This window comes from Micromys minutus, assembly GCF_963924665.1.
Source record: "Micromys minutus genome assembly, chromosome: 14".
Lineage (NCBI taxonomy): Eukaryota > Metazoa > Chordata > Mammalia > Rodentia > Muridae > Micromys > Micromys minutus.
Genome location: NC_137983.1, coordinates 43,961,386 through 43,974,761, shown reverse-complemented (window position 1 = coordinate 43,974,761; position 13,376 = coordinate 43,961,386). Strand labels below are relative to the sequence as shown.

Genomic DNA, 13,376 nt, shown 5'->3' with positions numbered 1-13,376 from the left:
TCCAACAAAGGAAATTTCTTTAAATAGCTTCATTGATGATATTAAAAAAAAAAACACTTAATGAAAAATAACAACTATTTCAAAAATAAAGGTGTAACTGTCATAGTTCATATTCCTATAATAGATCTAAAAGTTGAGTACAAACAAATATAACCAGTAAGCACTTAAAATGTAACAAGTCAAGAGCCAGGAGGTTGTGGCACTGCCCTTTAGGCCTAGCACTCTGGAGTTACCGAGGCAGTCAATTTCCAAAGCAACCAGACCACACAGAGAAACCCTGTCTCAAAAAAAAAAAAAAAAAAAAAAAAAAAAAAAAAAAAAAAAAAAATCAAAGCAAACAAACCAAAAGTTAATGTGCCAAGCATTTGTGGTAAACAGTTCAGGTTGGTATAAGGAACTGTATCACAAAAGTTATAAAAAGATAAGTAAACTCAGAAAAGGAGTTCTCTCCTATAGAGAGCCCAGGTTGGAGGTCTCCATCTGAATCCTCCCCTCAGAGCTTGGGGAACCCTGCAGAAGAGAGGGAGGTGGAACTGTAGGAGCCAGAGGGATGGAAGACACCAGGAGAGCATGGACCACAGAATCAGCTCATAGGGGTTCACAAGCAACTGTCACAGAGTCTGCATGGGTCTGTCTAGGTCCTCTATATTCATGCTGTGGTTGTTGGCTTGGTGTTTTGGGGGGACCCTGTTCTTCGGACCTCTTTTTTATACTGGGTTCCCTCACCCAGGCCTTGCTATAAGGGTCTGTGCCTAGTCTTGCTGTAACTTGTTACTCTGAATTCAGTTGATGTCCCTGGAGACCTGCTCTTTCCTTGGGTGGTGAGAAGGGATTCGAGTTGTGAGCTTGGAGAGGTGGGAGGTGGGGGAGTGGATCTAGGGGGCAGAACCTTGGCGGGGGGGGGGGGGCGGGGAAGCTGTGGTCAGGATGTATTATATGAGAGAAGGATAAATATATAAATACAAATGAGTGAGTAAGCAAACGCATAAACAAGCAGATAAACAAAAGATTTTTCTCCTCCTATAAAATATGTAGGAATTTCCAAGACTTCATGAAAGGGAGGAGGAATGAGATAGCAATTGCATACCAGGGCAACAACAGCACTGTACTCCGGTTTGCACAGATTCCCTGGATAAAGGGCTCCCGTGGAGGCAGGATGCTCCTCAAATCTGTACGGTGATCATGAGGAGATTGAAAAGCAGCATTAGTAATGTCAGAATTTTTTCACAGGGTCAAATATCACCAAACACTTACTACAGCCTAAGCTCTCTGCTGCTACAGGGTTGTCCTATTTAAAGACACTTCCTAAGGCTTTGCTATGAAGACTATTTTGATGTATCCATTGTGAAACTGATAACTATCTAGGAATGTATGAGGATAAGAAGGAATCATCTACTGAAAATGCCATTGCCCCAGTAATGATGATTTTTCTCTCTCTGTCTCTGTCTCTCTGTCTCTCTTTGTCTCTCTGTCTCTCTGTCTCTCTGTGTTTTACTCTGTCTCACTCGGTCTCTTTCTCTCTCCGTGTCTCTGTCTCTCTCTCTCTCTCTCTCTCTCTGTGTGTGTGTGTGTGTGTGTGTGTGTGTGTGTGTAATTTTCAGTATCTAGCTAGAAATCCCTACAACTTCAATTTTTAGGCCCTGCTATTCATTCATCACTAAGAGTAAGTACATCTATTAGAAAATGAAATTATTAGCTAGGTGATTGATTAGATAGGAAACAGGGCTGTAGAGATTAGATGACAGGTAACAGATATTTGTAAGCCAAAGCAGTTCAATTCATTTCCGTAGATTTCTAGCTTCTAATTTCTTGTAACAATTAGATTTTTTCTGGTTATGACAGGAAAAGGGAGGCACTGTGTCCAGGATGAAGCCCCAAACAGCTTCAGTGCTCAACCGTATAGCACGCCCTTGGCACTTCTGTGTTCTTAAATAAAACTGTGCACATTTTACCCCACATCACTTCTAAGGGAGGGAGACTTCATAACTTCCATCTTTCATATCCATGTTATCTGATAAATTTGAAAACAATCCATGCAAAGCAAATGTGTATCTTTCAAAATTAACATATCATATCGTTTGGCTTATTCCTTCAGTGTTAGTAGATACAGAATTATGTGCTTACGCCAGTAAGTATGAAATTTGTTGTGATCTATACTTATTTCTCCAGTGTAAAAACTGAAGCAATATGTTGTCAGGTGCCTTTGGGAAATCAATTCTGTTTTCCTTCGACCAGACTTCAATGGAATTTATCACAACAGTCAGTTTTAACTTGGTGAGCATCTAAAAAGATAAAGGAGAATTTGTATCTAGTTTCAAGCATCACTTGAAGCACCTAACACATATTTAACATGGTTATTTTGAGTTACATAGAGGCTTCAAGAACTTAGTAAAATATGGCACATATTAATTCATATATATGTACATATTTATAAATTGTGTTTTAAAAATGTGCTTTTGAAAACTCACAGTGTTAATGAAACCGACGATCTGAATGACTTTCTGTAGCACAGCTTTAGTCTCAGAGCCCATGTAATCAAACTGAAAAAAAAATTTTTTTTTAGAAATATGAATAGCTCTACATAGACAAGCACACATCCTTAAACATACAAATGTCCTGAACTCTGAGTAAGCAAGAAGACCACATTCTGACTGAAATCCAGAATAATCAACAATGGTAAGTAAATAGTTACTTCAAATGGCATGAGTTTTGATTAACATCATTTAATGCTTTGTACACCAGGAGCAAGACTGGCAGCTCCGGCGGTACTGTCTCCGCAGAGACTGGTGTCAATGGCTGGGCACACATTCATGGTAGCTGAAGAAGCCAGGCACAATGCCACCGGGGCTAGTAGCAGTGAAGCCATAGGAAATAAGTGGAACCAATACCTAAGGGCTGATAGAGGACCGGAAACAAGAGAGGAGGAGCTGTGGGCTGGTGAATCAACAAAAGAAGCCCTGGGGGTGGGGGTGGGGGCGAGGTAGGGGTGGGGCGTGAGAGCCAAATTGACAATGGAAGGGAGAAATACTAGGAACAGAATGATTTAAATGGATTGAGGATTGGTAGGGGAAGAGAGAGGCCACCCACTAAGAGCATATAGAAAGGACTCTTGTAAACTAACTCAACCTCACCAAGTTGGAACGGAGTGGACAGAGTAACCTGTGTGGATGCTGCTGCTCCTCGGAGCAACAAGTTTTGTTTTTTTAAAGTGCTGTGTGCTGGGTACTTCTGATGCCAAAGTTTCCTAAAACAATGCAGATGACTACCACTTTCCATCACTGCCCGTCAGAAACCAAAATGAAGAAAACTCTATTGCTGAGAAGGACACATGCCCCAATACAAGACACAGGGGTCGAGCCGGGACGGAACCGGAAGCTCACACCCTGCTAGCTCGCCTCCACAGTGTTGAAAGGAACTATGAGAGAAATGTCGTCAATGGCCTTGCCTGTACCGACCTGTCAGGCAAGACGTGGCCACTGGTACAAGAAGAAGGGAGGCAACGGAGGTGGAGAGAGGATGACACAGGGTGAAAACTGTACCCATGGTCACAACACTGTAGGATCACAACGTCTAGGAAATGGTCAAAGTAAACAGAGCATAAGAAGAATAAGACATACCAGCTTTTTGTCCACAACGATATCCATCTTAATGTATCGTGGGCGTAACACGGTAAATCCTGATTTCTGAAAAACACATGACATGGGTCCTGAGAAACGTTTCTAAATGTTACCTTCTATTAAAATTATACGTGTTGATGAGGTGAAAGACATATGCTACTGCATGTAATAAGCCTGTTTCCGGACACAAAAGTAGGGACCATCCAGAGGATCTCCCAGCACTCAAGTACTGTGGTTAGCAAGAACTTTCAGTTTGATGTCTCAAGCTGGATGATAAGTCAGGAATCTTTATAACGTCTGAAATAAAATTCTAGGCTTGTAACAGGAAAGTGTTAATACTGTCATAGAAACGACCTGGATATCTGGGGGAATCTTCTCTGTGAATTACCTAGCGTCGTCTCCCGACTTCCACCTCTGTGCTTAAACCTCTCTGCTTCTGGGATTTGGTATCTAAGTGTTTACTGAGTGTGTGTCTAATTCCAACTGTAAATCCACGGGCTGCCAAAAGATGGCACAGGCCCTTCATTGACAGAGAAGATTAAGTGAACACTGACCTTCATGTTGCTTCGGAATTGATAATCTAAAGTATCAGACCAATCGTATGTCTGATTCTTTCCCAAGTCCGGAATCCCAGCGTGCTCATTGGTGTTCTCATAGATCACGTGCACAAATCCTGACAGGGTTTCCACGGGTTCGATTCCATAGGAGACATTTTCGAATTGTATCATTCCCCTGGATGTTAGGACGATTAAAGGAAGAATAAAGTGATTCAACCAAATCTATACTATTCTAGTGGCAAAATCCGGCCAGAGTTTTCGTCAGTCTGAAGCCATCTTTGCTGGCCTATTTTACCTGTGTTTTTGTCAAGGTTATCCCAGAACTACATCACTGTGCTATAGGATGCGCATACCTGTCTATCATAGACATTAAAGAGGTCAAGTGGAGACAGGGATATATGTCCCTAAGCAATTAAGATTCTCCTCTGTATTGGTATTAGCTTTCTGTACTAGATTGTAGACTCTATAGGTTCTCTTTTCCTTAGTGTTGGGTCCTGTGTTGGTTGGCCTCTGTTAGCTCGACACAAACTTAGACAGAGCTTTTAAAAGAGGGTACCTGCAGTGTAAGAACTCTGTAACATTTAACATTGAGTAAACAGTAAACCTAAAAGGGGGGGGACCTTAATGGAGAGAATGCTTCTATCAGATCGACCCGGAAGCAAGCCTGTGGGGTGTGTTTGTTTGTTTGTTTGTTTTTGATTGGTGATCAGTGTGGGAGGGTCCAGACCACTGGGAGAAGTGCGATCTCCAGGCATGGTCCTGGATCATAGACAACAGAACTGAGAATCCTGTGAGGAGCAACCTTTCTACCTGGTCTCTGCCTTAGTCACTGCCTCTGAATTCTTGTCCCGACTTCCCTGTGTGACAGGCTTGCAAACCATAAGATGAAATAAAGCCATAAGATGAAAACCATAAGATGTAATAGGTCATGGTGTCACAGCACAACAATAGAGATCCTGACTAAGACAGGTCCCTTATCTACAATACACCTGACGTTTTAAATTTCCTGATACCTTGGTCATAAGTTATTAGTGTGGGTAAGTTGAAGGAAATGCACGCCTAAAAGTGGCCGGTAAGTAAGAGTCTCAATTATCTCATGCATTCCCAGTTCCCCTGGAAAATCAAAAATATCGTTGGGTGGGAACTAGAGGAGTTTGAAAGTATTGATTACCACTCCCCACACTCAATACATTCCACAGCCTCAACCACTAGGTCCCACAAGGATCCATTCACGGCCTCTCCCCAGGAAAAGACTCACAATTTGCAATTTGGGTTCATGTCTCAGGATTAAGAAATAAAGGTGAATGCAGAATGAGAAAGGACACACAAGGACTGAGTCATAAGACAGCAGGATATGGTGCTGGTGACTTTAGCCTCTGCCACAGTTGTTTAGACAGTTCAATGCAGGCTACAGATTTTGGGGGAAGAGAACCTTCAATTGAGCAAGTGCCTTCATCAGATTTTCTATAGGCAAGCTTGTATTTTCTTAATTAATGATTGACGTGAAGGACCCAGGCCACTGTGAGTGGTGCCACCCCTGGACGGGTGACCCAGAGTGGCATTAGAACAAACTGATCAAATCATGGAAAAATAAGTGAGCGACGTTCCTCCACGGTCATGGTTTCAGCGCTTCCAAGAGCCTGTGATGACTTCTCTTATTAACCGAGAAGTACAGGAGGAAACATACTCATCCCTCCCAAGTTGCTTTCTGTCCTCGTCTCTCTCACAGCAGTAGAAGCCTATATACAATAATATTCTCAAAATGATACCCAACCTGAGTCCTGAGCAAGCCGTGAGTGCCACAACAGAATTCGGAAAACCTGCAACATATCCATTGTAATTGCAATCTTTCTGAAAGAAAACAAGGAAAAAGCATATACAAATGAATGCGAGGGTTGAGTGACTCTTAAATACACACCCAAGACATGTCACGCATAGTCATTATTTCCCTACCTCAGTACTTTTGTGTGATAGTCAACTACCCAACAATTTTGTACTAGGCAGAAAATAGCATCTGAGTAGGTTATACAAAACCAAATTGTATCATATCAATTTCAATGTACTAAATCATACCAAAGTGATTAGAGAGTGCTCATTTTTAAGAGACAGCCCAAATTACAAATAGGAGAAAATCTTATGGCTTACCAGAGCTGACAAAGACTGAGAATGTCGGACATCATTTTTGTCATAAGTATAAACCACTGCAGTTGAAGTTATAAATGATCTATGGAAAAGAAAAAGAAAAATCCCAAAACCATCTTCCAATGGAGTAAATGTAGACGATAAGCATTCATATACAAATTAACATATATAAATTGAATATAGCTTTCAGCTTGCTATATACGCTGTTGTCTAAGTCTCTTCCATCACTGATATTAGCCTTTGAATAGACTAAACAGTAAAACGCACATTATGGGCCACTCAAGATGGTACCTAACTCAACTGAAAAATAATACAGGCTCTGGTGTTCAGGGCCTTTCAAATCTTTGTCTTTGCCTTCCATTAAATTCAGACGCTGCATCTGAATCTCTAAATTAGAATGTGGGATAAAAACCAATTTTAAACAATTCTCTGGTCTCACTGAAAATTTATGTTCAATCAGCTCAGTAAATCCCAGTCATTGTTGCTCCTCTTCCTTCCCTCTCTACTTCCATCCCCTCCCCCTCCACTTCCCCCTCCTCCTCCTTCTGTTTTCTCTTTCTCCAACTCTCCCTCCTCCTCCTTCTCCAGCTTCCCCTGTTCTTTGCCCTCCTTTTCTTCCTCCTTACCCCCTTCACCTCTTTCTTCTCAACAAAACTATGTAGACATAACTGAATGCTGGGTCTACAGGCAGGTACTATCAAGACCTTCTCCAAGTTCTTAATAACAATGGTCAGAAATTTTTTTCATAATCTTTCACCCCAGTAACCATTTCAAAGCTTGCCACCATTCCTACCAGCCATGGCACACACCTTCCCTATTAGTCCCTCTTACATCCTCTAAACCGCTTTACCTCTCTCCTTAATATGTGGGGGCTGTTTTTATTATTGTGTCACATAAAGCCCTTATCCCCTGCCCCAGATTCCATCCTGTGAATGACTGAGCTCTGGACCATTTTTCCTGTAATTTCCACACCATGACGACCCCGTGCTATTAGAAGAACTGTGTTTCAGTGACTACTGACCGAAGGCATTCTCATTTGATGTCCTACTCCAACACTGCTCTGTCCCATTTTAACTGCCTACAGATTACCTGTTTATCAGACATGTTATCCACACACACACATCAACCTTCCACTTTCTTGGTTCTTAACCACCCTTCCAAAAGGCACATTACGGATCAGAACTGTAGTGATTATCTACCCTACCTCAAACAATGACGACTCTTTCCCATCTCTGACTTATTACACTTTTTTTCTGCCTCTTGTCCTGCCTTCCTGCTCCTCCAACTTCATCTTCCATGTTAGCTACACACTTCCCCACCAGCCACCAAAGCATTGGTCTTTCCCAAGGTTCACAAACACGAGCTTGACTACTGTTCACTATTCAGTCTGTGGACCTGTTGAATCCTTGGAGATTCAAATTCTTGTGTACGCCTCTCCAGTGGAAAATACCCACTTGGATGTGAGTATTCAATCCTCCTCTAAATATCTTCCTGGTTTGTAATCGTCACTTAGATGTACAATATCCTCTCCATTTTCTTGAGCAACAGCTAAGGGTCTGAGGTCCCCCACTGCTGCCCAGCTGGTCTACTAACTCTGTCTGGAGGCCTGTGGAGTCTATAAGTTATGGTTCACCCTCATCGACCCTCACACTAATCACCTGACCCATGGGGTCAGTGTGTGCACCATGTCCTTCTACATTGTCCTACACATCTTCTGGAATTTTTCTTCTACCTTCTTTTCCAACATCTCTGATCTCTGTCCTTTATCGATCCCTATTCTAAAAAGATGTCCTGACTCGCTAAAAGCACCGCGTAGGCATTTCTCACCAAATTTTAAGAAAACACTGCTTCTTAGAACTGGTGCATTGGAATATGTCTTCCTGTTGTCTAAGTGTTCTTCATGCCTTGTTTCATTCTCTTTTTATGTCTAGGACCTTGTCTAGTGGCCAACATTCAGAAGTCACTAATACGTGTGAACTAAGATAATGATGACCCTAACTCTTGTGAAAGGTCAAAGCCTTGACATTCGGAATGACAAAACAATTACTTACTGTTTTTTAAGATGGATGAAATGGGGTTTTTCATTTATTGTAATAAGATAAGCCATCTGTAACAAGAATATTTTTTAAAATGTCAGTCACATGCTAGCTAGCTCATGTGTTTTGCTCTACTGTATGTTTTAAAGGAATTACAAAATTAATACATATATAATATATAATACATAATGTATAATACATTACACACACACACACGGGTCTTTTGGCTTCCTGTCTCATGTGGATTCCTGAGTCTTCAAGATTCTAAACTGAGAGCTAGGCATAGCACATGTGGCAGGCAGAAGCTTGCCGGGTATTGATAAACTGGTATCTTCTGGCTTAACCAGATTCTCCCAGCCACCACTCCTGTAACAGACAGTGAGCTTCATCTCACCCCTGCCTCATCCTATTCGTAGCCTGTGGAAAACACCCTTGAGCTTGCAGCCTTTTGGCACCTGTGGGGTGCCCATTCCTTTTTTTTTTTAAAAAAAGACTTTTTTTTTTCTTTATTTTAAAAAACAAAGATAAATGTACAGATTTTAAGCATTTTTGCATAAAAGTATACAAATACATTTTTATAAGGTTGTAATTAAGCATTTGTGGATACATATATATACACATATGTATATATGTAACAATAATATAGGAAAAGAGGTTATTAATTTGAGGAGATAGGAGAGAAACTGGGAAGGGCTGTAGGAAGGAAAGGGGAATGTGATACAGTTCTATTTTAATTAAAATATATTCTTTTTTTCTTTTTTTCTTGATCTTCCCACAGTCTGTAGGTTGTTTCTGGGGTGTTCAGAGATTTGACAAAATTCAATACCCCTTCATGTTAAAAGTCTTGGAAAGAACAGGAATCCAAGGCCCATACCTAAACATAATAAAAGCAATATACAGCAAACCAACAGCCAACATCAAACTTAACGGTGGGAAACTTGAAGCAATCCCACTAAAATCAGGGACTCGACAAGGCTGCCCACTCTCCCCCTACCTATTCAACATAGTACTGGAAGTCCTGGCCGGAGCAATTAGACAGCAAAAGAAAATCAAAGGAATACAAATTGGAAAGGAAGAAGTAAAAACATCACTATTTGCAGGTGACATGATAGTGTACTTAAGTGACCCCACAACTTCCACCAGAGAACTCCAACAGCTGATAAACAAGTTCAGCAAAGTGGCTGGATAGAAAATTAACTCAAACAAATCAGTAGCCTTCCTATATTCAAAGGACAAACATGTGGAGAAAGAAATTAGGGAAAAGATACCCTTCACAATAGTCACAAAAACTATGAAATACCTTGGTGTGACTCTAACTAAGCAAGTGTAGGACCTGTATGACAAGAACTTCAAACCTCAAAGAAGGAAATCGAGGAAGATCTCAGAAAATGGAAAGATCTCCCATTCTCATGGATTGGAAAGATCAACATTTTAAAAATGGCCATCTTACCAAAAGCAATCTACAGATTCAATGCAATCCCCATCAAAATTCCAACCCAGTTCTTCACTGAGTTGGAAAGAGCAATGTGTAATTTCATTTGGAATAACAAAACACCTAGAATAGCGAAATCCGTCCTCAACAACAAGAAAACATCTGCAGGAATCACTATCCCTGACCTCAAGCTATATTACAAGGCAATTGTGCTGAAAACTGCATGGTACTGGTACAGAAATAGGCATGTGGATCAATGGAATAGAATAGAAGATCCAGAAATGAGCCCTCATGTATATGGTCACCTGATTTTTGACAAAGGAGCAGTAAACATTCAATGGAAAAAGGACAGCCTATTCAACAAATGGTGCTGGTCCAACTGGCACTCAGCATGCAGAAGAATGAAAATAGACCCTTTCTTATCTCCTTGTACAAAGCTCAAGTGTAAGTGGATCAAAGATCTCCACATTAAACCAGATACACTGAAACTATTAGATGAGAAAGTAGGGAAAACCTTATAACACATAGGCACAGGAGAAAATTTCCTAAACAGAACACCAATAGATCGAGCTCTAAGGTCAAAGATTGACAAATGGGACTTAATGAGATTGCAAAGTTTCTGTAAGGCTAAAGACACTATCATGAAAACAAAATGGCAGCCAACAGAGTGGGAAAAGATATTTACCAACCCCACATCAGATAGAGGCCTAATATCCAAGGTATACAAAGAACTCAAAAAGCTAGACACCAGAGAATCAAACAACCCTATTAAAAAATGGGGTACAGAGCTAAACAAAAAGTTCTCAATCGAGGAATATTGAATGACTGAGAAACATCTAAGGAAGGGCTCAATATCCTCAGCTATCAGGGAAATGCAAATCAAAACAACCCTGAGATTCCACCTCATACCAGTCAGAATGGCTAAGATCCAAAACTCAGATGCCAACAGATGCTGGCGAGGATGTGGAGAAAGAGGAACACTTCTCTACTGTTGGTGGGGTTGTAAACTGATACAACCACTCTGGAAATCAGTCTGGCGGTTCCTCAGAAAAATGGACATAGTACTACCTGAAGACTCAGTTATTCCACTTCTGGGCATTTACCCCAGAGACACTCCAACATACAACAAAGACCCATGCACCACAATGTTCATTGCAGCTCTATTTATAATAGCCAGAATCTGGAAAGAACCCAAATGTCCTTCAGTAGATGAATGGATACAAAAATTGTGGTACATTTACACAATGGAGTACTACTCAGCCATCAGAAACAATGATTTAACCAAATTCTTAAGAAAATGGATGCATCTAGAGAATATCATCCTGAGTGAGATAACCCAGTCACAAAAGAACAGACATAATATGCAGTCACTGATAGTGGGGGGTGCCCATTCCTAATGCTCCTATCCCACAATGCTCTGCTGCAGCGGAGCTTTTCTGGGCTCTACCCGCTCCCTCTATCTAAGCAGCTTAGGTCATGAAGGACACAACCTCATGAACACAGCATCACAGGCAGGAGCCTATAAAAATAATGTTGCCATTACATGGTTTTCTGGATCTGCTTCCACATCTGGTGATGAGATTTTTTCAGGAACAGTTGTCTGCAGGATGGTTTTCTGAGGATCTAAAAGTAAAAATAAGTGATACTGTTTCGATATCTATTTTTTGAGTCCAGTTGTGCATCTCTTTCTCTACATTAGTAGCTGTTTTGAGTGATTTCTACATTTTTCCTTTACCCTTTCCACTGTCTACTAAATTGTATTTACTTCATCCTCCTCTCCCTCCCTCTCCTCTCTCCTCTCCTTTTCTCCCTCCTGTCAGCTACACAGCTAAACTACTCAAACACTGACCTTCAACGTTGTAGAAGGCTTAGGAATACAGATTCATTAAGAGAGTGACATGTTGAAAGAATGGTGGTTATTAAGAAAGGCAAAGACTGTTTTCTCCAATGGACCAGCACTAGGCATATCAGCTACCCTCTGGGAAGCCCCCATACTCAGGAGAAGTTGGCCAGAAACAAAAGGGACTCCATGTTTTTTTGTGTGTTTGGTTTGTTTTACTTTGGTACTTTTTACTCTTATTAGGGTTTTTGTTTCGTTTCGTTTTGTTTTTGTTTTTGTTTGGAGGTTTTTGTTTGAGACAAGAGAAAGAATATGAAGGTGAATGGGTAGGGCGGTATTGAGGATCTGAGAGGGGGAAGAACATGGAAAAAGTAATTTAAATTTTTAAAAGAAGTTAGTCAAGAAAACCTGTAGAGGGCGTCAGTTGCCAAACCAGGAATTTAAGCAAAACAAAACCGCCAGTTTCTTTGTGGTGATGAATTAAGTTACCAATTGCATAGTAACAAAATTGGTAGACCCGATACGATTTGTTTTTATCTATGTTACAGTTAATAATTAAAAACAAAAAAAACAAAAACAAAAAAAAAAAAAAAAAAAAAAAAAAAAAAACCCGTCCCACTCCAGGGAATGCTTTGCAGACAAAGAGGAGCAAAAAGAAAGCGAAGCTAGTGCAGTGAGTCAGGGGTTGCAGATTTCCGTTTCTGCCCCTCAGAAGCCAAAAGCCAGAAGCCGCCGCCGAGAGCAGTTCCCATCTCTGTACTCACTCTGGCCTGCCTGCAGCCCATTAAGATGCATAACCAGCAAAAGAAGAAGGAACATGGCTCCCTTGGTGGTACTGGAGCTTAGCAGAGGAGCATCAGGCCAGGCGGGGCTGGCGTTGTGGCCAGTAACGGAAGCTCCCGCACCTTAACCTGCAGGGTTGTCGCTAAGGAAACCAGAGCAGAAAGGGCTGGAGGAGGAGATGTATAGGTTCGCTAACTGTAAAAAGGAAGGCGGCTGCCTACATGTTTTCTATTCAGGCTAGGGAGAGCTGGTAAGGATTTTTGTGTCATTTACCATATCTTTTAAAAATAATTTCCACATCACTGAGGAAAAGATATATGAAAATGTTCAGGTTACTAATGGCAGCCGCGCATCTTCCAGGATACTTCGGCATACTGTCCCAACTACTGAGAACAAAAAAAAAAAAAAAAAAAAAAAAAAAATGTTGCTAACATGGCTTATCATTTTCATGCGGGACACCCCCTAAAATACTCCTTGTTCTAACAGACTTTCAAAACCACTGTTGAGTAATTGTCACCCTCTAATTCTGCAACCCTGAGTTTCTCCTTGTATTGGTCTTTTAAAGGTGTGGGCATATAAGCTGAAGTAATTACAAAAGCCAGGAAAACAAAAAGCAACCATGGAGAGAGGAGGGGAGGAGCCCCAGAGAGGGCGGGGGGGGGGGGGGGGGGGAGGGGCATAGGTGCTATGAGAGGTGGAGGCAAGAAACTTAACTGAGAAAGGGAGGCAAATGGAAAGATAAAAACACTAAAAGTATTTTTAAAGCTACAGAAAACACTTTATAAGCTAACTTTAAATATATAACATATTAGCATAGTTACATTTTTCCCTATTTTTAATCGACTAATACCACACTGAGTGATAATGCTCCCCCCAAGAGATACAGAAAAACTATCAAAAATCTCAGTATCAAACAATGGAAAACCTCCTTTGCAGATTTTGGTCAAGTGAGTCCAAGCCCTTGGTTGC

The 13,376-nt window shown here is 41.0% G+C and overlaps 1 protein-coding gene across 1 annotated transcript in view; it reads right to left on the bottom strand.

Annotated features, from left to right (window-relative positions):
• Positions 1-12,443, bottom strand: part of LOC308429920 (disintegrin and metalloproteinase domain-containing protein 5-like) — a gene marked incomplete at both ends in the record, with an annotated part of 62,250 nt that extends 49,807 nt beyond the window's left edge. Inside the window, 10 exons of the mRNA XM_080928954.1 lie at positions 1,088-1,169; positions 2,125-2,282; positions 2,469-2,540; positions 3,618-3,683; positions 4,172-4,349; positions 5,949-6,025; positions 6,320-6,398; positions 8,368-8,423; positions 11,328-11,407; positions 12,389-12,443. Of these exons, the coding sequence (XP_080785080.1) occupies positions 1,088-1,169; positions 2,125-2,282; positions 2,469-2,540; positions 3,618-3,683; positions 4,172-4,349; positions 5,949-6,025; positions 6,320-6,398; positions 8,368-8,423; positions 11,328-11,407; positions 12,389-12,443 (903 nt within the window). The remainder of the gene's footprint in view (positions 1-1,087; positions 1,170-2,124; positions 2,283-2,468; positions 2,541-3,617; positions 3,684-4,171; positions 4,350-5,948; positions 6,026-6,319; positions 6,399-8,367; positions 8,424-11,327; positions 11,408-12,388) is intronic.
• Positions 12,444-13,376: the final 933 nt, after the last annotated feature.